This window comes from Lathyrus oleraceus, chromosome 5 (assembly GCF_024323335.1).
Source record: "Lathyrus oleraceus cultivar Zhongwan6 chromosome 5, CAAS_Psat_ZW6_1.0, whole genome shotgun sequence".
Lineage (NCBI taxonomy): Eukaryota > Viridiplantae > Streptophyta > Magnoliopsida > Fabales > Fabaceae > Lathyrus > Lathyrus oleraceus.
The window spans coordinates 225,769,893-225,795,797 of NC_066583.1; the positions used below are offsets into that span (position 1 = coordinate 225,769,893).

The following is a 25,905-nucleotide window of genomic DNA, read 5'->3' on the forward strand; positions in this document are numbered from 1 at the left end:
ATCAAAATACTTGTGTAGATCAATAATTTCTTCAAGTCTCCAATGCATGCTTATATAGTCTAAGCATGTGATCGTTGGAGGGAAAATGGGGAAAGCTCCTTAAGCACTTGTCCACTGTTGGATGAGAAAGGAATGGTACCACGTATTGTGCTTTAGCCCAAATATTCAATGGCAGGTGTGATGAATATTACAGTCCTTGCCCACGAAATCAAGTAATGGAATGGTTGTTCGATTTGTACTATGTACTATTTGATCACATTCTCATTTGATCTTATCTTCAGATTCATTGGCTTATGATAAAAGATGATTGAAGCATGAAGTGAAGAAGTAGAGAGCTGGATTCAGAAACTTCATAACCTTGGGTCAGAAACTTGACATCATCAGTAGTCTGGCTTGAGTTCTTCAATGGCTTCAGAATCTTCAGTCAGAACCTTGATAACTTCAATCATCTGTCTTGAGATCTTCAGAATCTTCAGTTACATAACACAACTTTAGAAGCTTTCCATTCTTCAGAAGCTTATTGATCAGAGTCACGTCCAGAAGCAGAAATTGAGAGAACATTGCAACAACAATATAAAGTCTCCTCAGAAGCTCTGATGGGTGAGGTAACACAGAAGCATAAAGAACATTGTAGCTACAATATTGACGTCTTTCAGAACTTCTAATTGCAACGCATAAGCAAATTTGGAATGCAAAGTTCAGAAACTAATGATGTTGCACATCATATGAATATAATAAAAAATGTTCGTTAAAGCTACACAATAACAAACCATTAGGGTAACAAAATTGTTCTCACACAAATACAACATTGTTATCATCAAAACTCAAGGTATAGATGTAGAACCAAATCTTATTCTAACAATCTCCCCCTTTTTTATGATGACAAAAGATGTATTTTGATGAATAGTTTTGTACAGGGTAATCACAGAAGAATACATCTTATAGAAGCACAAAGATCCCCCTGAGATGTATAGTCCTATAAAGATAAACTCAGAATGAAAGAACACTTTCCTGATTTACCTTTGGAAGTACCAGAATGAATAATTAGTCAAAATTTGGTTTAACTTCAAAAGTTGATTGATGTTGTCCAGAACACTGGTTGATAACATCATCCTTTTGATAGACCTTCAGAAAAACTTTTTTCAGAAACTTCTTTGAGGACCTTTCTTCAAAAACTTCTTTGAGGACCTTTCTTCAAAAACTTCTTTGAGTACCTTTTTTCCGAAACTTCTTTGAGAATCATTCTGATTCTTGAGAAAGAAGCTTAACACACCATTCTGAATCTTGAGAGTTAACCCTGCAAAAACACTTAACAAACTTTCTTCTAGAACTTCTTTGAGAATCATTTTGATTCTTGAGAAATAAGCTTAACACACCATTCTGAATCTTAAGAGTTAACCCTGCAAAAACACTTAACAAACTTTTCTCGAAGTATTTGTTAACAGAAACATTTAAAAAATGTTTGGGTTTTTTATTTAGGAATTTAGACATCAAAATAAACTCTTAATTCTTCCCCTTTAGAATGTTATGTTTTCTCCCCCTTTGTCATCAATCAAAAAGATAGAAGACAACATAAATAAAACAACTTCATTGATTTAAGAACATGCCAAAAAGGTAGTGCAAAGTACAATTTAAAAACATCAAAATAGAATAACAAAGAACTTAACAAGAACTACAAACGAAATACAACAAGAAAAACATAAAAGACATACATACACACTTATATATAAATACAAGTGCTAAGACATTTTTTAGAAAAAACAAGGGTTTGGGGAAGAAGGAGTAGGCGGCAGAACAACTGGGTAGTTATTTGGGAGATTTAGGGGATCTACCAAAGGATCAACACCATCTTTATGACAAATGTTCATGTAGTATGCCAAAACTTCAGGAGGATCAATCTTTGTGAAGATATGATAGTTCTCCACCTAAGTAGTACTTCCGTTTATTTCTTCCTTGACTTAGGGAGTTCCTTTAATAGATACAAATCTAGGATGAGATCTATTATGATATAGTTGCAGTTGTTGAAACTGTTGTTGAATCAGTTGTTGTTGAGCAGTCTTTGATCTACTTTGAGAGAGTTGTTGTTCAGTTTTCTTTGAAGCCTTTGAAGATTGTTAAGACATTGAAGATTTTTATTCATCCATTTGAGTGAGAGAGGATGAAGATTAATAACATTTGAGAGGGAGAGAGAGAGTTTGAGGTTTGAAAAACTTGAAAGTGTAGGATAAATGTGCGTGTAGTGTGAAAATGTGAGTGATGTGAGTTTAAATAGATAATTTTTGCAATAATGACAAAAAGGTGTGTGCAGTCATGGGGGGAAGTGTAAAGTTTTCACTACGCCAAAAAGCGCTTTTAACAGCGCATCTTAGACAGGGCTTTTAACAGAAAGCGCTGTCTAAGGTTAAAATTAAAATAAAGCGCTGAAAATGTTCCAAGAAAATACTAAAAGCGCTGTCTAAGGGGGGGTTTAGAAAGCGCTTTTGGAAAGCGCTGTCTAAGGCATACCTTAGAAAGCGCTTTACACAAAAGCGCTGTCTAAGGTCTTATTAAAATAAAATTTCAGACCACAAAAGCGCTTTCGTGTTCTGTTCTTTTGTTTTCCCTCTTCTTCACTCACCTCAAAAACTTACGCCATTTCCACAAAAGCCCTACCTTCTCACTCTCGGCGGCCGTGCTCACGTATTTCTCTCTGGAAACAAACCGGCGGCGCGTATTTCTTTGGTACCGGCGGCGCGTATTTCTTCTCACTATACCGGCAGCGAAACAAACCCTTCCTTCTCACTGTACCGGCGGTGCTCACGTACTTCTCACCATAACCACACCTTGGTAAGTCTCTTTCTCAAACCCTAAATAACTTTGGTACCACATGCATGTTGAACATTATGTGTGAAAACTCTTGCCCCATTTTATATTTTTCTGTATTTTTCTGTATCACCAATGTTGGTTCTGTTGAAAACTCAGTCATATTTTTCTGTATCACCAATGTTGGTTCTGTATTATGTGTGAAAACTCAGTCATATAAAATGACCCAAATTTTGAGATTTTGAAGTTTATTCTGTTGCCTTAGGGTTGAATGTTGGTTTTGAAGTTGAATCAGTTAGTGTTTAGGGAATTAAAGTGTTAGTTTGAAATGTTAGTTAAGTTAGTAAGTTAGTGAAAAGTAGTTAGTTGGTTATTGATAATATGATTGTTAGTTGAGTTGATTCGATAGTTAGCTATGAAACTGTTAATTATGTGTCAGAGACTGTTAGAGATTAATTAGAACATTTTTGTTAGTAGGACTGTTATGAAATTTGAAATGTGATTCAGTTAGTTATTTAGGAAAGTTGGTTAGTCATGTTTGAATTGGCAAATAAAGTTAGTAAGTTAGTTAATATTGAATGGACAAGGTTTATTAGTGTATTTTGAAATCAGTTATTGAAATGCTAATAGGAGTTAAAGTAGTAGTTAGTGTATCAATTTAGTAACTCATGCTAGTCTGAAAAGAACAAGCTACAAAGTTTGGTGACAGGTGAATACTAGTTAGGATGTTAAATGGATTTTGGTGAATGTATTTTGAAATCAATTTGAATGTTCATTGAAACTACTATGGAATAATAGTTTTGACCAGTTGAATGTTCAAAGATACTACCTTAGTTATGTATTTTCATCTGGATTAATTGTTTACTTAAATAAGTAGGAAAACCATGGATAAAACATGGATCTGTGCCGATCGAATGACCAAAGAGTACGAGAGTGGGGTTTTGGAATTCGTTAAGTATGCTGTTCAACACGCTGAAAACCCCAGACGAATGCATTGTCCTTGCTTGCGTTGTTGTTATATTGGTAAGGTTGACGCACATGGATTGAAATCGCATTTGCTGAGGCATGGAATTGATCAAAGTTATCAGTGTTGGATATTTCATGGTGAGAAAATTAACGAGAATGTTGAATCGAGTGGAAAAAGTAGTACGACCTATGCTTCATACGACAAAGACACGGAAACAAACGATTGTGATCGAGTTGAAGAGATTGTAGAAGCACTGGAAGAAGATCTTCATGATTGTCCTGAAATGTTTGAGAGGATGGTAAGCGATGTTGAGAAACCGTTGTACAAAGGTTGCACTAAATTCTCAAGACTTTCTGCGGTATTAAAGTTGTACAACTTAAAGGCGGGCAATGGATGGTCGGATAAAAGTTTCACAGAGTTGTTCGCCCTTATGAGAGAAATGCTACCGGATGATAATGTTCTTCCTAATCGAACCTATGAGGCAAAAAAAATGTTGTGCTCTATTGGCATGAGCTATGATAAGATACATGCTTGTCCTAACGATTGCATTTTGTTTCGTAACGAATATGCAATGTTAACTGAGTGCCCTAAATGCGGTTTGTCTCGATATAAGAAAAGATTATCTCCCGCAAAAGTCTTATGGTATTTTCCGATAATTCCGAGATTTAGGCGCATGTTTCGTAGTGAAACCGATGCAAGACATCTTACTTGGCATGCAGATGAAAGAATTATTGATGGAATGTATCGGTATCCGGCTGATTCACCACAGTGGTCGAAGATTGATAATGATTATCCTGAGTTTGGATCAGAAGCAAGAAACCTTCGATTGGCATTATCTACTGATGGAATGAACCCACATGGTCTTCAAAGTATCTCACATACCACATGGCCTGTGATTCTTATGATTTATAACCTACCTCCGTGGCTATGTATGAAGCGTAAGTACATGATGTTATCTATGTTAATCTCTGGGCCTAAACAACCAGGGAATGACATAGACGTATACTTGACACCTCTGATCGAAGATTTAAAGATTTTGTGGGAGAACGGTGTGGAGGTTTATGATGGATATAGGAAAGAAAGTTTCAATTTGAGGGCGATGTTGTTTGGCACAATTAATGATTTTCCAGCATACGGGAATCTATCTGGGTATAGCATTAAAGGTCAACGTGCGTGTCCTGTTTGTGAAGACGGAACCGATACGATTCGATTGGAACTTTGCCAGAAAAATGTGTTTCTCGGTCATCGTAGATTCTTACATTCTAAACATCACTACCGTGGGTGGAGAAAAGCATTCAATGGAGACACCGAACATCGTAGAGCTCCACCCGCATTGTCAGGTGAACAAGTTTTTGAAAAGGTGAAAGATGTGCGTACTGAGTTTGGCAAGCCTTTTGCACATAAGATTGTGAAAGGTGGGTGGAAGAAAAGGTCGATATTTTTTGAATTGCCATATTGGAAGTCTTTGTACGTGAGACATTTTCTCGATGTTATGCATATTGAAAAAAACGTATTTGAAAGTGTTATCGGTACATTACTCAATATAAAAGGCAAGTCTAAGGATGGTCTTAAAGCAAGGGAGGACATGTTAAAAATGGGAATGAGAACTGAATTAGCACCCGTGAAGAAAGGAAGACGAACATATCTACCACCTGCTGCTTTTACTTTATCTAGAAAGGAGAAAATTTTTTTGTGTAAGTCTCTGAGTGAAGTTAAGGTTCCAGAAGGATACTCATCTGATATCAGAAGACTTGTTTCTATGAAAGACCTCAAGTTGAAGAATTTGAAGACACATGATTGCCATGTTATAATGGAACATTTTCTACCGATAGGTATACGTTCTATTTTGCCAGAAAAAGTAAGAAGTGCCATAACTAAATTGTGTTTTTTCTTTAGGTCAATTTGTAGTAAGGTGATCGATCCCGAGATCTTACCAACACTACAAAAAGAGATTGTAATTACCTTGTGTGAGCTTGAAATGTATTTTCCTCCGTCTTTTTTTGACATAATGGTTCATTTAGTTGTTCATCTTGTGAAAGAGACACAGTTGTGTGGACCAGCTTATATGAGATGGATGTACCCTGCTGAACGGTATATGAAAATATTAAAAGGGTACGTGAAATCCCGAAGTCGACCAGAGGGTTGTATTGTTGAACGATACATTGTTGAAGAAGCTGTTGAGTTTTGTACTGAATATTTGTCTAACGTTCAATCGATTGGACTCCCCAGAGCTCAGATTTTCGACAAAATGGAAGGTAAAAAATTAATTGGGAATAAAATTGTGACAATATCAAGGGATGAACGGGATCAAGTTCATTTGTATGTTCTGCACAATAATAATGAGGTTGAGCCATATGTTGAAATGCACAAGGATGTACTCCGAAGGTTAAATCCGAACAGAAATGAAAATTGGATAGTTATAGAGCACAATCAAAGTTTCATACAATGGTTGAAGGATCATATTTATTTGAAGCGCTCTTCAGATCCTTCTTCGGTAACAGAAAGGTTGAGATGTTTGGCATATGGTCCAAGTTTGCATGTGTTTTCTCATAGCGCATATTCAATTAATGGATACACATTTTATACCAAAGAACAAGATGATAAGAGTACTATGCAAAATAGTGGTGTCACCGTGCTAGCTGAAGCAATGCATATATCAAGTATGAAGGACTTAAACCCCAAATATGCAAATTTGTCATATTTTGGAGTTATTGAGCACATTTGGGTGTTTGATTACGAGAAGTTTCAGATTCCCATCTTTGGTTGCAAGTGGGTGAATAGTAGTGGCATACGAATGGATAAGTCTGGATTTTTGCAAGTTGATCTTACTAGGGTGGGGTACAAAGATGAACCTTTTATTCTAGCATCTCAAGCTAAACAAGTGTTCTATGTGAATGACCCGAAGAGTACAAAATGGTCTATAGTGCTTTTCTCTAACAAAGTGACTGATGATAGCGGTGTCGATCAATGTGATATTGATGTTGAGAATGAGTCATGCATTAGACGGAATGAGTTGAATAGAAATGATGAAGTTGAGGATCTTATACCGGATGAGTCATATATAAGAAACGATCATAATGAGGGAATTTGGATCAATTCATCCGTACGCATTGCTAAGAAACAAGTGATTAATATTCCAACAAAGAAAAGAAAGAGATGTTAGTGACTTAGGTAAATTATCCATGGTTTCTTTATTTATTTTTTTCATTTGCTTTGATTATAAGTTATATGTGATAATGCATGATTTCATTATATTTTTGTTTTCAATTGCTTTGATTATAAGTTATATCTGATAATGCATGATTTCTTTATTTTTTTGTTTTCAATTGCTTTGATTATAAGTTATATTTGATATTTGATGGTTTCCTTGGTTTATTACAGGTTAGACATGGCTGATAACCAACATGAGGAAGTTAGTAAAGTATCCGCGGAAGAAGAAATTCGAAGAGGCATCACAGTAATGCGAAGGGTGGTCCAAGGAAGATCTCGAGGCATCATACTAGATGTCTCGAGGCATCATACTAGACCTAATTCCAAGATTTTTTAAACCCAATGTGTCACGCTTTAATCATGCATGCTCAGAAAGTGGGACAATTGTCTCCACTAAGAACCACACGAAATCAAACGACAAGACAACCATTAAATGCAGAAACTATTCAGAATCAGGAATAAAAATCGATAAGATTGCTTATAATCATAACCTTTTTGATTCATGAAAACTTCCTTACTTCAGAATGCTTCAAGTTTCAGAGTCAGAAAGCAAAACAATCTCAGAATGTTACCTTCCCTAAACCCTAATCATATGTAGTACTCTACAGGAACCTTTTAAATATATGTGTTTGGTTTAAAATTGTTTTCTATTTGATTGGGGAGATGATAAAAAGAACATATTTTTATTGTTTGATGATTTAGAAAGACATTGAGTCTTATGCCTACGTACCCGTTATCAAAACCTCGTAGTTCGGGTTCAAAAGTAAGAAGGGGTTTGTTGGGGTTGATTTTATAAGAAAGATACAAATTGTCATCTTAAGGAGAAAACTCACTTTTAAACCACCAAAAACATGTGGAAGATAGATCTTTGCATCAAATTGAAAGAAGGGCTCTCACTTGGATATAAAATCAACAAGTATGCTACATACCTCTTCCAAATGGAAAAAAAATCAATATCAATCTCAACAATGTTATGGGATAGGAGATTTAAATCTCAACTAGGTGTGACTCATGTCTAATCCTTTTATGAAAAGGTTTTAAACATGGAAAAGCCAAAGTGGCAAAAGGGTTTGAATTAAGTTTATGTTTTTTAGTTCTTATGAAAAGATCTTTGAATATGCTTAAGTGTTTTGAATCATTTAATTAAGAAATAAAAGGGAAAACAATGACCTAAGTCAAAGTTTATTATGAAAGTGGTTATAAGAAGGGGAGGGGGAGAGAGAGAGAGAGAGAGAGAGAGAGAGAGAGAGAGAGAGAGAGAGAGAGAATCCTAAGTTTTACATTCAGGGGAACCTAAGATTGTATCTAAAACTTTTGGATTAAGGGGAAGTAAAGTTGTATAGAATACAGATGAACACACACATGCTAAATGACAAAAATGTCATGATTCATTTCCCTTGGATATAAATAATAACAAGGTTGAACATGCATTAACATTAAGGCACAAAATATGGATAAATACAATGGTAATAGCAAGGTGAGTGAGGTGTGAATTACAATATTTATCATGGTTTTTAGGCATTGAGATAAACATAAACAAGACATGACGAAGTTTCACATAATATCACAAGACACAACACATTGATGGTGACGACAAAATCATATTTGACATGGTAAAAGAATTCATTGGTACATGGTAAACACAACATGAATTAATTTAGGTCAAACATGCATCACATTATAAGTCTTCACAAAATAAACATTAAACGTAAATCAAAGTTCATGATAAGACCAAGCTTAAGTGGTAAACTTAATCACCTCCTAACCATTCATTCAAAAATGTTTTCAAGGTGAATCAATTGATACATTGTATGAAGATAATCAAGTTCAAACATGTTAAGGATAACAATCAACATTTAAAAGAGTGCGCTTTAATCATACAAGCTTTCAACATCAAGAACAAACAAGACATAAGCCAAAAGAATTAATTAGGAGCCTTAAAAAAAACACTTAAAGCACATGTTTTCTATCTAATCAAAAGTGGTAAAATAAATAACATTTTTGGGATTTTTTTGTGTCATCATAAAATAGACATTCTCATGAACACATGGCAAAAAGATTGGGTCAAAAAATTTAAGGGATTATGAAGTTATGGATATTTGAAGTTATGAATAAAAAAGAACATTTAACAAGTGAGAAAAAAAATAAACATTACACTAACCAGGTTTGAAACCACATCAAGATTCTTAACAAACCAGTGTTTTACCACTGGTGCGCAATGTCAATTCATATATTAAGTTACATCAATTAAAATATATATTAAAGTCACTTTTAAAATTTAAAAATGGCTCTAAACTTCATCTTCCTCATTCATCCCGTAATCCATTATTTCCACCATTTTCACAACTTCTCAAAACTCCAACTCTCTCAATTCTTAACGAAATCAAAAGTTGTAAAGACCAAAATTACTTAAAATTTCGCAAGGAATCTAATGGTATTAACCAATTTCATTTATTTTTCATAAATCTCCAGAAATAAATAAAAAATGCATATGAACCCTAAAAATTGAATTTAAAAATAAATTCGAAGCATCACCTATTAAGACCAATTGTCATGGGGGTTTTGTTCCTCACATCTTGGCAAGTGAAATGGTAAAAAGAATGATGCAAAATGGTGCCTTAAATCATAAATTTCATAAATGAATACATACCTCAAAAATGAAAATCGTGTTTTCAAATAGGGGTGTTCCATATGTGATTTTATGATCTGAACAACTTCCTTACACCTCAAGGAAGGTGTTTAAATGCCTGGATTTAGTTGAGAGTGCGTGGTTTTTCCTTTCTAAATTAAGTTGCAAGCTATGAAAATGTGATTTAGAAGATGATGGTAGGCCTGTTATAAAAGTTGTTCAAGTGTTTAGACACCTTCTAATGGATGTTTAGAAGTTGTTCGAAGTGTTGGTTTAGAGAAAACACAAGCCCAATGGAATTTGGAAGTTTGAGGTTTGGAGAATTTGATACAATGGAGTTTTTGTGCCAATTCTGGTGTGTTGAGTTATGAGGCTTATCTCTCTATTTATAGAGGCTCCATATGGTTCATGTAACTTGCAGAAACCAATCTTGGTTCAATTGGAATGCTAGTTTGGTGACTTGGTTTCATTTTGCACAAAAATGCATAATGGATCATGATGAAAAGGTGGAGTGAAAGGAGGAGTTTAAAGGTACTTTTCTTGAGGTTTAGGATGTTGATTTCTAGTTTAGAGGTTAAGTGTGATCAGAAGAAACAAGTTGGAAGCTCAATGCAAGAGTGGTTGGAAAAGTTGGCCTTTATCAAAATGGATATGAAGCTTTTTGCAAAACCTTCCAAAAATGGCATGAAGACTTGGTCAATGGCTCAATCCCTTATATAATGCACCAAGGGTTTGTGTAATCTTATGATTAAGGTGAGATTTAGAATCAAGATAGTCTGCAAATTAAGATTATATAGCTTTGACTCAAGGTTGCATGATGAACTTATCATGAAAATAACCCAAATTTTAGATTTGGAGAGTCAACTTCGTCTCTTCGAAACTCCTCTAACTCAAATATGATAATTTCATGCTCTTGGAATTTTTGGAAATCTAAGACCATCCTCTACAAATTTGATGTTGGGAGTGTTCCTTTAATCAATATGGATCATGGTTAAAAATGATGATCAAGTAAGCCACTTTTTGAAGGCAGATTTGGTTGAAACTGTTTCTAAGTGTTTCAATTTTATGGTACCAACTTCATGGCTTCATAACTTGAAATCCTTGCATTTTTTGGGAATCAATCATCAAGGACAAAGTTGAATTATGAAGTAATACCTTTAATATTATCATTGGATCAAAGAAAATGGTGACCTGGATCACAAGTTATGGCCTTGGAAAGATGGGTACTTGAACATGTATTTTTTCATAACTTTGAAAAATTTACAAAACCAGATCTTGCCCTTTTTGCAAGTAACCTCCAATATATTGTTTTCTCTTGATCAAATGCATCCATAAACCATATTTTAATGATCCTTGGGTTGAGAAGTCCATGGTTGACCAAAAATGTCAAAAGTCAAAGTTTAACTTTGCCTTAGTTGACTTTGTATCAGATGGATCAAATTCTTGCAATCTTTAATGAATGGGATCTCTTGGGTACATTCGATGATGTGAATGGATTACTTATGATGTATTTGAAGTATTTGAACCATACTTCAAGCTTTGGGATCATGTCATGGATAAAAAGTCAACCATTTGACTTTGGATCAAAACCCTAGTTTAGGGTATCAAATGAACTCTGGCCTTGATGAATATGAGATGGAATGATCTTGAAATTGATTCTTGTTGATGGAAGTCACTTAATCACTTAGAAAGGATGAGGAGGTTTAAATGTTGAAACTCATGCCAAGTCTTGATTGATCAATCTTTGAAAGCTCTTGGTGTAAAATCCTAGCTTAAGACAAACAAAGTAGAAAATCTTTTTGTATTTTCAATAGGTTAGTAATGCAAAGATGCTAGATGTCATGAAAATGATACAAATAATGATGGCATGTTAGGATTGAATATTAGGGTATGACAGATACTCCTATTTAAGTTTCTTCAATCCAGAGATATGAATATTGGAATTTTCATCTCGACGTGATTGGAGAGACTTAAATACAAACATGCACAATTTTTGGCCCTAAGAGGCCACCAAGTGTTTATGATATGATATGCATGCGGGACTCTGGAATTTTGTGATAAGCAATGTCACAAGGGAGTAATATTAGTTGAGAAAACACATAGGGATAAAGGAACAACACTATGGGGACAGACAAAAGGAAATTCCAATAAGGAAAAGATTATAACTTCAACTAAGGAAGAAGATTTGCAAATTCTAATGGATCAGGGCTTCCTAGGGAATAGATCATTCCAAAGGATCATGACTTCAATTGAGGAAGGGGTGATTTCTCCGAGGGGATGAGATTCTCAACCCTACTAGGGAATGAGACTACCGACTACCAATCATGGGGAAACTTAAACAATAGGGTAGCTCAAGAAGGGAGGTATATTACCTACTGCCAAACATGTGGTAGCCTAAGCAAAGGTAATCATCTTATTATAAATATATTGGATCGAAATAGGTTTCTCAAAGGTATAGATGACCGCCTGTTCAAATAACGAGTCCAAACAAAAGTACGCTTCACTGAGGAAATATCTTCGCAACGGGTTTCTCAAAGGTAGAGATGATTGCCTGTGTAAATGACGAGTTATGGATTTCACAACAGGTTTCTCAAAGGTAGAGATGACCGCATGTTCAAATAACGAGTCCAAATAAGCTTACATGATCAAAACATAATCCAGCTTCTTCTTTACTTAAGTATTCCACTTAGAAAAGGCAAAATAAACTTATCCACAATTCGGGTCATAAGTCAGCGAACGGCCTTGGTTTCTTCTTTAAACAAGTTTTTCTCTCGGAAAGGATCAACGAACAAGCTCCTAAAAAGGTGACCACTTGTTAGGGAAAGAGAAGTAACTTCACCCGGGATCTTCGAAGGATGCGGGTCAGTTAATCTTATAAAAAACTAGAATTCTCAAATAAAGAGAAAATCACCGTAAGGATCTTCAACAGACTTCCACTGTGATTTACAGGGGAAAGTACCATTGGTTGTGATTAACACCTCACTGGTGATATAAGTTCTTGTAACGGAACACCTCACCGGGGATATAAAGTCCTGTGATAAAAGAAAGGTGCTTGTAGTAGTCTTCAACAAACTTCTCTGACGAAATTTTCTTGGGGGATGACCATTTGTTGGAAAGAACGTTTGATATGTTGATAACTTCTTTGGGGATAAATAAACTTCTCAAAAAGAGATTTCCATCTGCTATCCAAAGTGGGCATCCAGAAATAGAATAAGCTTCTCGGGAAAAGACAACTACTTATTAGGGATCAGAGATCATGAAACAGGCTTCTCAAATAAAGACACAACTACCTGTTGGAAGTCTTCATCAAACTTCTCTGGAGAGAAAACCATCTGATGGAAGAAAACTTCTATGTTGATAATTCCTTCGAGATAAACAAGCTTCTCAAAAGAGATAACCACTTGTGTCCATACTGGGGAAAAGGATATGTCTTTACTGGAAGAAAACTTTTATTTATTTTCATACTTTGAACGAGTACAAAACGATTTGTCTTGTAACATTCTTTAAGAAGAGCTTAGCAAAAGTCTTGGCTGGTAGATTGAAGAGGTTCATTGGTAAGATTATTTCCACCGAGTAGCTTTTGTGTCGTGAAGAAGTATTTTTTATGGGGTTTTGAAGGTTTATGATATTTTAGATTTTGCTAAAAGATCAAAGAAGGATTGCATTGTTATGAAAATAGATTTTGAAATTGCTTAGGATTGTGTGAGTTGGAGTTACCCGAGGTATCTATCAATATCTATTTGATAGGTTGATGTTTGAGGAGGAATGGGAAAATTGGATGCAGGAAAAGAATTCTATTTGGGCAGCAATCATAAATCTAGGTATCATAATCCCGATTTATCTATGATGAGTAATGGAGGCTTATAGGGTAGGAAAGGTGATTCTATAATTCTGCTTTGAACAAAGATTCGTTTGCAGACAATATTAATTGCGTTTTGGTCTAACAAATGGGCATGGAACCAAATTATCAAAGAGGCATGGAAATATTTAGGTGTGGAATATTAGCAGCAGATAGGACGAAACATAAATATTTGTTACTAGGTTCACTTATAGATTCTCTATTAGCGATGCTTCTAAAATTAATAACTATAATAAATTCAAACACAGTAGCTATATATAATTTATTCAAAATTAATAACTAAAGCCTTGAATAATATCAAATATAAATATTACAATTTCTCAAAACTCTAAGAATCTATTAAACTTGGCAGCTTACATCTCCTAGCAAGGCATTGTTTGAACATTAGTCCCACATGGACGAAGAGTGTTTGAGTAGGACATAAAGTAAGGATTAGATCCACAACTGTGTGAGCCTATTTCTTCCGCCATCATAAATGTTTCTCCATCTAAACCACAACTGTAAATTTTTTGTTCCGTAGAAAAAACCAAATCCTTGCCATTCATGATAGTAAATCCGGTAACATGAGCATCTTTCTCTTTTAACCCCAATGCATTCACTCTCACCTTCAAAATCTTTTGCCATAAACATGACTTGTAATCTTTTAAAAACCAAATAGTGAAAACAGACCTTGTTGATTTCACTAAGCAAATAGAACGGTTGGAACTTGTCACTTTGCCCCAATTAAATATGCCCATGTTACACTCCGCGTGAAAACCTTTTATAGCTTCCCTTGGCAACTTAATAATAGTTGAAGTTCCTTTCACAAAATCATAAGCCATTATGTATGGCTTATAAAAAGGACTAAATCTAGTAAAGTAATTAGAGCAATCTGAAATGAAATGAAGTGCTCCATTGTGAAACACCGACATCTCAAATTTCATATTTCTACCACCACATAAAAAGTTGTTTTCCATGGTTCTCCACACACCTTCTTTTCCATGATAAATATTGCATACATAACTATTTGGCGACCAATCCAGTGTGTTTTCAAAAAGAAATATCAAGTAATCATCTGAAGAGTCATCCGAGCAATTTAACATGAGATTTATGTTAGAAAACCTGTGATTTTTTCTAAGTGACTCCGGACTAGGAATAGAAAAGAAAGACTTTGTAATTGGATTGCAAATAAACAATTCAACAGGATCATCATTAATAGTATAACAAAGAAGCAAACCATTACTAGAAGCTACAACAATAGCTGAATTAGATAGAAATGTCAGAATATTGTTAGGAACACAAGAAAATTGTTGCTCTTTAGGTAAATGGTGCAACTCGATCCTTTTTTGATACCTTTGACTTATTTGATCATGTTGGAGGAAGAAACATGTATCACTCTTCACTAACATATTACAAAACTGTTTTGTTTTGAAATGAGATTCTTCTTGAAATTTGGAGAATGAACTACAAGTTAACTTAAATTTAAAAATGGTTTTTGCAGGTAACCAAGAAAATATCTCATAAGCAATGTCTTCTTGAGACACTTCCATTTTAAATAAGAATGCAAAAATTGAAGGATGAAAAATTGATGAAGATTAGAAAAATAGAAAAAGTAACATAGGACAAACAAACAAATGCAAGATGTGTATGATAGTAAGAGTTGTGTTAATTGACATATATATAATAGTGCTACTGAAAATACAGATATTAAGAGAGGTATGAGTGTCTTGGGGCCAAAGATTTGGTTGTTTATATTCAAAAGTATTAATGGCAACAAACTTGGAAAGTAAGTAAATTAAATTAAATAGCTTTTAATTCTTCTGATTTATTGATTGAATAATTTTCTTGATTTGTTGAAAAACGTGTGTTAGGGTGATGAATATGATATGTGATTGATTTACTTAATATATGTTAATCATATTTCATTTTATATAATGATAGGAATTAGATTTGTATGTTAATAATGTATTTTTTTCTATATTTATATTCAATTAAGATTAAAGTGACAACGTCACATGTATCCTTTTTCTTATAAGAATATAATTGAATTTATATATGTTATTGTTAAATGTTTATTGAAAAATAATTATAAAAAGAAATGTAATATACTAACTGTAAATAGAAAAAAGTTAATAAAATATTATAAGTAGAAATATAAAATTTATTGTTGGTTGAAGACTTACATTACTAATTGATTAAATATTTTTTCATAATTAAATTCTATTTGGAATAGGTTAAATACATTTCTTTATCAACTAGATATCATCTATGTTTGATTAAAATTTAAAATACAACTGATGTTAAAATTCTTCTTCAAATTTTTTAATACTTTTGAATATATAAAGCTAAATTTAAATTCATAGTTTCTAATCCAGGTAGAGATGTGAACTATTTTTATGAAAACACTCTTGAATGTATAATAAATGCATAAAGAAAAAAATCATCAAATTCAAATTATTAAAATTATAATGCCAAATAAAATCCCTTACAATATTGCTAAATTTGAGTTCTTTATAATCTATATTTTCAATATCAATTTATTTATATTTACATTTTATTTTTGTCTACGGTAATATTCAATTATTCTTAAAAATTTGTTACTTTTGAAATTGTCATTAAAAAAAAGATTAGATAAAAAGAAATATTCAGTTAAGAGATTCTTTTAGAATATAAATCTTGAATCAATTTTTTTATGCACTTGCAATCCATCACATAAATCTTTAGCAAAGTAAATAAACTCTCACCAACCACGTATTAAATAATCTAAATTTTTTCTTCTCTTGTAATCTATCACATTGATACTTTTACTTTGTAAAATCTCATGACGCTCCGATTAAACATAGAGGGTTTCACAATAATATTTGAGTTTCTTGTGGATTCACTACTATCAAACTTTAATATTCATAATGTTTTTATAATGAAGATTTTAGGTTTCACGGGGATCACTAGTGACAATATCTTGAGCATTGATACTCATTAATGGACAACAAAGATTTGTTTAAGGATGGTGAAGAAACTAACATTACTACGAAAAACACATATAATGATGGTTGTGAAACACAGTTAATGACAGTTGAACGTCTGTTGTTAGGTAGCGTGTGATTGTATGCATGGTGGTTTCCACAACGGGTGTGTGACCATGGTTATAAGCTAGGTAAGGCACTACCTATCATAACGGTTAAATTAAACAACGGTTGTGATATATATATATATATATATATATATATATATATATATATATATATATATATATATATATATATATATATATATATATATATATATATATATATATATATATATATATATATATATATATATATATATATATATATATATGTAGGTCATGTGTTCGAAACCCAGCAGCAGCAACATATTTATTTGAAATATAATTAACATTTTGCCACAGTTATAGAAGATAATCGTGGTGAAAAGTACCTGAGGTTATTATAAAATATGTAAATCGCTTGTTTTTCCTAACACCTCACTAAACATATACAACCATTAAAATTGATGTAGAAGATAGTAATTTGAAAATTTTAATTATTCTTGAAAAACTTAAACGAACCACTGTTTTTCAAATTGCGTTCATACCGTAATTCATCTCTTGCTTCTTAACACGTAGTATTTGATTCAATGTCCCAATTTCTTCAAAGCAACAGTTCATTCCTATTTTATTTTTCAAAGCATCGATATGTTGACTAATTTATGATCATTATCACCGCTATCATCATTATTATTTTAATCAATAATGAAGATTATTATGATGACAATGGTGAAGATGATCCAATTTCTCAACAAATTTGATGTTTTGCAATATAAATTAATAGGGAACGAATCATTGCTTTGAAGAACCTGGGGCAATAAACCAATTTTTACGTGTTAAAGAGCGACATAGATGAATTACGAGATGAATGCAATTTGAAAAATATGTTTGATCTAAGTTGCATTTCAAATATAACTTAATTTTTGAATTATTATTTTCTAAATCACTTTAAATGAATACATGTTCAATGAAGGATGAGTGAACCAAACCATCTATATACCTTATAATAAACTCAACAACAACATACATCAATAAAATGACAAAAACATACCTTTTATTGAAAAGATTCGTGAAATGATATGAAGTTGATCTACTTTCTGTTGCCATGAAGAAAAAGTACAAGGCGAATGAAGCTTCCAAAATTTCTTATTACTTCTTGTATTGTTTCTCCATAGAAAAACAAACCATTTATGAACTACACCCATAATATGAATTCTCTTGAACCAAATTTCAAAATATAAACAACTTTCAGAATGTTAATCTGTTTTGAAAATATAAACTAGATTTAACATTGTAACATAACAAGCAATAACAACCAGCAATATATTGTTAACCCAAATACCAGTACATTATAACATAAATAAGCAGTACACTGTAACATAACAAGCAACAACAACCACAACATAACTAGTATTAACATTGTAACATAACAACCAACAACAACCAGCAATACATTGTTAACATGACATGCAACAACAACAACAACCAATAAAATATCATGTAAAACGTAACAAAGACCTTTAATCTTCATACCTAGTTGAATTCGTGGAGCTCTCAAGGTCTTCATTTTATTCATAATCAGTTACATCCAGATTTATTAGGTCAGTCATTATAGCTTATACCTTCTTCATCTTTTTAGTGTTAAGATTCTTGAAAATAATCTTCTTTTGTTCCATCAGACGGCTTAACAACTGTAATGGGATCCCTAACAAATTCAGCTTCTTTGGCTTTGTTAAATCATAACTCCACCATATCAATAACCTCATTTGTAACCTAAATCTCGTGGATAAGTTTGTTGCTCCCACTATTAATATTAAGAGAAGGATCTGAAATCGGAATAAGAAAACAACAACATCAAACAACAACATACAACAAATCATGTGAAAAAAATCATGTGAAAATCATGTGAAACATAAAAACAACATACAAGAAAAAGAAAGAACAAAGAAGAAGAAGAAAAAAACATTTATGTATGAAGCTACAGCTAATGAGGAAGAAGAAGCGGGAAAATGTGTATTCGGATTTTGCTGTGATAGATACGGCGATACTGTCAAGAAGGAAGAACTAATTCGTTTATATTATATATGAGTAAACAATTTCACCACGGTTTTATAAAAAAATCATGAGAAATTTAATGACTTTCACAACGGTTCACATTAATAATCGTGGTGATAGGTCTTTTAATTTTAATTTATATATTATAATTATCAGGATAACATTAATTGTAACGAAAAAGTAGAAAATTGTTGGAGTTGAGATTCGAACTCTGTCACTCCATAAATGTATAATCGTGGTTTATTAGTTTGACCATAGTGCAATGTATTTTCGTAAATATAAATAAACAAAGTGCGTCCAAAAATGAGGTATTATCACAGTTAACAGTGAAACTGTTGTAGTTTAGTGTGAAGAAATATTTATTTTCTAGTAGTGTCAATAAACACACTTATATTTTTCAACCCAAATGCCATATACATCTCTGTCTATGTTAAAAATCGAGGGAAAACTTTTTTTTATATATTTACATTGTTTTCACATAATATTAAAATAAATTGTTTAAACAAATAAAAAGTTTGACAATGGATTCTTGGAGAACAACATATCTTTTTAAATTTCTGATAAGTTATTTTTTCCAAATAAGATAATTTTTTTTGTACTTGCAATCCATGTCAGAGAGATTTCATTATATTGAGCAAATGTTATCATGGCAAATAAAATTTTTCACATGAAAGAGAACGTGAAAGATAAATGAATGATTATTTTAATGAATAAATTTCTCAATATTGTCTACCGAGAAAAACAATAAATTTCTCAATGTTTTCTTTGATTGACAACATAGGAGTGTTATTAGAAAAATACAACAACAACAACATCAACATCATTATGTGATATAGATTGTAATGGTAGGAAAGTTGTTTTGTTCAATATTGAAGAACATTGAAGATTTTTATGTCTTGCAATCCATCTAAGAGAATGATGCGTAAGACTTTGGAGCGACTATATATAAGTTAGGTTTATAGTAAAATATGATTAACGAGTATTTTTATAGTAAAATATGATAATTTAATCCCCTGATTATTAAATATAACCAAAGGAATAGATCATTAACTTAAAAGTTAAAAATAAAATAAAAAGAAAGGCATCAATTTTAAAAAATAATATAAAATATGACGCGCCTTAACCTTTTATCTCGATTTTTGATAGGGTGAGGTGAAAGTTTGGTTATATTATTTATAATAGTGTGACCCCAAAGAGCACACTCCTCACTATCCTTTTAGAAATGCTTACTCATATCAATATTTTTTATTTGAACAGTGTACTCTCTTGCATTCACAAGTTGTATAATCATTATCAAGAGAATTGGTATCAACTTTAATAAATTCAAATTAATAAATAATCCCTTCAATTATATTAAATTAAATATAGATATTACAACTTATCAAAAACCCTAATAATCTATTAAACTTGCCTTCATACATCATTTGATTCTATCAAGGTATTGTTTGAACATTAGTCCCACACGAACGAAGAGTGTTTGAGTAGGAAATAAATTGAGGTTTTGATCCACAACGGTGTGAGCCTATTTCTTCCACCATCATAAATGTTTCTCCATCGAAACCACAATTATAAATCATTTGATCCGTAGAAAAAACTAAAATATTGTCGTTCAAGACAACAAATCCGGTAACATAAGTATCTTTCTCTTCTAACCCCAATGCATTCACTCTCACCTTCAAAATCTTTTGCCATAAACATGACTTGTAATCTTTTAAAAACCAAATAGTAAAAACAGACTTTCTTGATTTCACTAAGCAATTAGAACGGTTGGAACTTGTCACTTTGCCCCAATCAAATATGTCCATGTTACATCCGTGTGAAAACCTTTTATAGCTTCCCTTGGCAACTTAATAATAGTTGAAGTTCCTTTAACAAAATCATAAGCCATTATGTATGGCTTATAAAAAGGACTCAATCCCGTAAAGTAATTAGAGCAATTTGAAATGAAATGAAGTGCTCAATTGTGAAACATCATCTCAAATTTCATATTTCTACCACCACATAAAAAATTGTTTTCCATGGTTTTCCACACACCTTGTTTTCCATGATAAATATTGCATATATAACTACTTGGTGACCAATCCGCTGTGTTTTCAAAATGAAATATCAAATAGTCATCTGAAGAGCCATGAGATTAAATGAGATTTATATTAGAAAATATATGGTTTTTTCTAAGTGACTCCAAACTAGAAATGAAATAGAAAGACTTTGTAATTGGATTGCGAATAAACAATTCAACAGGATCATCATTAATGGTATAACAAAGAAGCAAACAATTACTGAATCTGTTGTTGAGGCACTTAGTCCAAAACTGAGGAGAAGTTATAGAATAAGGAAGTGATTGCCAAGACATATTTTTTGTGTTATGATATTTGAAACCTTTATGATGTATTGTGATGCATGTATTTATCATGTATTTTGAGACGTTTATGGCCAAGACATATTTATGTTTTATGATGCATTTTAAGACCTTTATGTCCAAGACGTGTTTCTATTTTATCATGTATTTTAATACCTATATTTCAAGACCGTTATACCATTGTGGCTTTATGTGTTTCTTAGATTCTGGCTTTATTTAATTTGGCCAAGACCTTTAAGAATATATATAATACATTATCTGTTTGTGCAAACTTTTTTTCCTATTGACAATATTCAAATGCAATATAGGTCATTCATAAACATGGATGAAATATATTAAATAGCTAGGGACGACTATCAAAACCACAAAAACATATAGGGACAACTATCAAAAACACAGAAACTTAAAGGGACTAAAATCAAAAAACTCATAAACATATAGCGATGAAAATTGTCATATATTCAAAACTGCATTCATTAATAAAGAGTTACACACACAATTCACTATAATCACAACCATTTATTGCAGGCAATGAACAAACACGTAGACAAAATCAACAACATCTTATACAAATTGACTTTTTTTCCTTTCGTTTTCCAACTTCATCTTCATTTTTTCTTTTCTCCTAGCCTCAATGACTTTAATAATACAACCTGAATTATTCACAACCTCTGAGGAATTGCAACCACTTGAATGTATGAATTCAATAGATATGTTACATTCAAGTTCATCATCCCATATGAACAGCTTGCAACTAGACGTAACTCCTGAATTTTGAAATTTCTAATATCTCCTTTTAGGTTTTTGAGCTGAATTTGAAACGAACATCTTCATAGATCTATTGCAATCACATACCGGGATTTGAGACGAGGTTATGTTACCAACGGAGGATGTAGCCATGGGTTAATGTGAAGATGAAAAAGAAAACAACACATAATGGACTACCAGAAGGGAAGAAGAAGATACAATATTTGTAATTTCTATTTTGCCCCCTCCTTCTATATATTATCCAATATATATTCCACGTGATATTATTGAGAATTAACATAAAATTAAAAACATAAATCCAGCTTAGCTCCGTTAGACACATAAGTATTTTTTAACACCAGTTTGATGTCAGGGACTTAAAACAACAAGATTGGAACATATCAGGATGCAATCCAAACAAAAAAGATCCAGGGACCAAATAAAAAAACACGACAACTTACAGGGACCAATTGATTGTTTAAGCATTCTTTAAATTATCTTTAGTTTAACAATTTCTCAGTTTTTTTATTATGGAAAACAATCATATTTTGATGAACAATTTTAATTTTTTTTAAGAGATGATACAAAAATCATAGAGGATTGAGGCAACAATTTCCTGTTGATACTAGACCAACAATTAATATAAAAAATTCATGTGACCATAATCTTTTTCCTATATAATTACCAGAGGCAATGTCTCATTTATGTAAATATACATATATTTTAGAATGGATTTAATTGAAATGCACTGACAGTGTAAAGATATTTTACACTATCAGTTAATTACAACCATTGATTTGTTAAAGAAGTTTGACTTTTATTATAATCACATGTAAAGTAACACAAACGGATGATTGTGATGTATTGACCGTGTAAATTTTTTTACACTGACGGTGCATAATAATTAATCTCTTTTAGAATATGTAACAATTTATCCGAGTAGATTATCTCTCCTCTAAGTTAATTATTTTTCTCTCTTTTTTCGTTAAACCAAAATTGTGTGAAGGATATTTGAGAAAGTGATTAGATATTTTATTTAAGTAAAGTGCCATTTTTTTTAAAATAATACAATATCAATTATGTTAAAGTAATATAGATTGCTTCATGCGTTCCAAAATAAATGTCGTATTTAAAAAAATTATTTATTCCAAAATATTTGTCATTTAGCAAATTTAATTTTTATCTTCTAATTGTACAATCTAATTAATACTCTTAATTTATTATTTTCTAATTTTACATTAATGTTAATTCGAATACACCAATAGCTAATAAGGATAATTTGATAAAATCATTATTTTCTCTTTCATTTATTACATTTTCTTAATACGTGTAAAAGTGTCAAGTATGACACTTATTTTAGGACGGAGAAAGTACATTAATTAGAACATAGTATATAAGATAAATTCCTAGAGGGAATGTTTTTGAGAAATATTGATCAACAAAGAGGTCCATCAATGACTGAGTGGGCGGTGACCTTTCCCAAGAAAACATTGATTCTAAGGCCTCTATAAATACTTCTCGTCAAACAGGATGAATGGATAGATCTTAACTCAGAAAGATCACACATTAGATATTCTTACCAAAAAGCATCATGCTTATAGACAAAGCCTTTCACCTCACGTGAACTAGTCATCTAACCCTTTATAAATATCATTGTACATCGCTTGTTGTAACACCCTAAAACCCCGACTCTTTATATATAAAAGATACATATATAATTTCTAAAATATAGGTGTTACACGTGCACCCTTCATCACTACTACGAAAAACACCTATCATAACGGTTGGAAAAGGGATACCACCATGATGGACCAACCATTATGAGGTAAGGTGTGATTCTATGTATGATGCTTTCCACTACGTTCGTGCGAACATGATTATAAGTCAAGTAGCGCGCTACCTACCACAATGGTTACTTTAAATAACCGTTATTGTATGTCTCAACCTATCACAACAGTTGTTTTAAACAACTATTGTTGTATGTCTTTTAATAAAATATAGAAAATGCAGTAGTAGAACAACAATAACAACAACAAAGAGAGCAAAAACAAGAACAACAAGAACAACAGGAACAGGAATGACAACAAAAATAACAACAATAAACAAGAAGAAGAACAACAAGAACAACAATAAGAGCAACAAAAAGAACAACAAGAATAACAACAAGATCAACAACAACAAAAAGAACAACAACAATAAAAAGAACAACAAGAATCACAACAAGAACAAGAACAACAACAACAACAACAACTAACATTGCTAACTTGAATCCATGTTTTCTTTGTCTCATTCAAGTTGGAGAAGAGGTGATGGAGTTATGAAATTTGTTAATGAAAGAAATGATGTTTTCGAGTTTTATTTATTGAAGAAATCATGTTTTCAAGCTTGGCTTAGTGAAGAAATAGAGTTTCGTAAATTGAAGAAGATATTTGGACGTAGAAGATGAAGTCCGTCTAAGTTAGAAGTTCATCTAAGTTTTAGGTTTCACGGGGATCACTAATGGTAGTGGCTTAAGCGTTGATACTTACTAAATAGACGACAAATATTTGTTTAAGAATGGTGAAGAAACTCAATAAACAGGTTTATATTTCCCCATGACCCTGAGTGACTTTTCACCACGGTGGAAGCTCCAACCGCGGCGAAAAGTAGCTTAAAAATAAATTAAAACAAAATTGTAGAATCTAACCTATCACAATTGGTACTTTAAACAGTTGTTGTTGTATGTCTCAACATATCATAACAGTTACTTTAAACAATCGTTGTTGTATGTTTTTTAATAAATAAATAAAAATAAAACTTCAGGTGCTAGGATTCGAACTCATGACCAGGCGCCACTTTTCCAACCGTGGTGAAAATTGGCATAAAAATAAATGAAAAACAAAATTTTAGGTGCTAAGATTCGAAAGCATGATCAAACGCCACTTTTCATCATGGTTGGTACCTATGACCGTTGTGAAATACTTTTTAATAAATACAAAAAAAAAGCGGCAAACAAATTTATTTTGCAGTAGTGCATCAAAGTAATAACCACAAACATGCAACAGAGTAATGAAGGTGTGAAAAACACAAGAAGTAGGGTGAATTGGGTTTTACAAGCAAAAGCTTTTTCCAAAAAAAAATATCACTAACAAGTTAAATAATGAAGAGATAAAAACACAAATATTTTTATCCTGGTTCGCTTGAAACTCAAAGTTAATTCAATCCACCCGCCAAGGTGATTTTCCTTATACAGAAGGACTTAATCCACTATAATCAACAAATTATAATAAACACAAAGAATATTTTTCTTTGTCTTCTTAAGGATCCAACTAACCTAAGTCTCCTTAAGGACTCACAAAGAACAACCTTCTTTGTCTTCTCAAGGATAACCTCCTTAAGGAATCAAACAAATAGTTTGAATAAAAGTTTTTGTGTTACAAGATGCTTCTTCAAAATCAGATTTACACAAAATGAATAATAAATACTTAAAGAGCACAATGTATACAAAAGATGATAGCTTTTCACAAAGAAAATTATCTTATCAAAATACTTGTGTATATCAATAATTTCTTCAAGTCTCCAATGCATGCTTATATAGTCTAAGCATGTGATCGTTGGAGGGAAAAATGGGGAAAGCTCCTTAAGCACTTGTCCACTGTTGGATGAGAAAGGAATGGTACCACGTATTGTGCTTTAGCCCAAATATTCAATGGCAGGTGTGATGAATATTACAGTCCTTGCCCACGAAATCAAGTAATGGAATGGTTGTTCGATTTGTAATATGTACTATTTGATCACATTCTCATTTGATCTTATCTTCAGACTCATTGGCTTATGATAAAAGATGATTGAAGCATGAAGTGAAGAAGTAGAGAGCTGGATTCAGAAACTTTATAACCTTGGGTCAGAAACTTGACATCATCAGTAGTCTGGCTTGAGTTCTTCAATGTCTTCAGAATCTTCAGTCAGAACCTTGATAACTTCAATCATCTGTCTTGAGATCTTCAGAATCTTCAGTCAGAACCTTGATAACTTCAATCATCTGTCTTGAGATCTTCAGAATCTTCAGTTACATAACACAACTTTAGAAGCTTGCCATTCTTCATAAGCTTATTGGTCAGAGTCACGTCCAGAAGCAGAAATTGAGAGAACATTGCAACAACAATATAAAGTTTCCTCAGAAGCTCTGATGGGTGAGGTAACACAGAAGCATAAAGAACATTGCAACTACAATATTGACGTCTTTCAGAACTTCTAATTGCAACGCATAAGC

General features: G+C 32.3%; 1 protein-coding gene and 1 pseudogene across 1 annotated transcript; both read right to left on the reverse strand.

The window, feature by feature from the left end:
• Positions 1 to 13,700: 13,700 nt before the first annotated feature.
• LOC127087958 (F-box protein At5g49610-like) lies at positions 13,701 to 15,072 on the reverse strand. Its single transcript, XM_051028870.1, has one exon. The coding sequence runs from the start codon at positions 14,994 to 14,996 to the stop codon at positions 13,830 to 13,832; it is 1,167 nt and encodes a 388-aa protein (XP_050884827.1). The 5' UTR covers positions 14,997 to 15,072; the 3' UTR covers positions 13,701 to 13,829.
• A 4,908-nt stretch (positions 15,073 to 19,980) lies between these two features.
• Positions 19,981 to 20,900, reverse strand: LOC127079875 (uncharacterized; annotated as a pseudogene).
• Between the last annotated feature and the right edge of the window lie 5,005 nt (positions 20,901 to 25,905).

Bases quoted from the DNA above. Each gene is read 5' to 3' on its own strand.
- LOC127087958 (XM_051028870.1), bottom strand. From the start codon at position 14,996: ATGGAAGTGTCTCAAGAAGACATTGCTTATGAGATATTTTCTTGGTTA.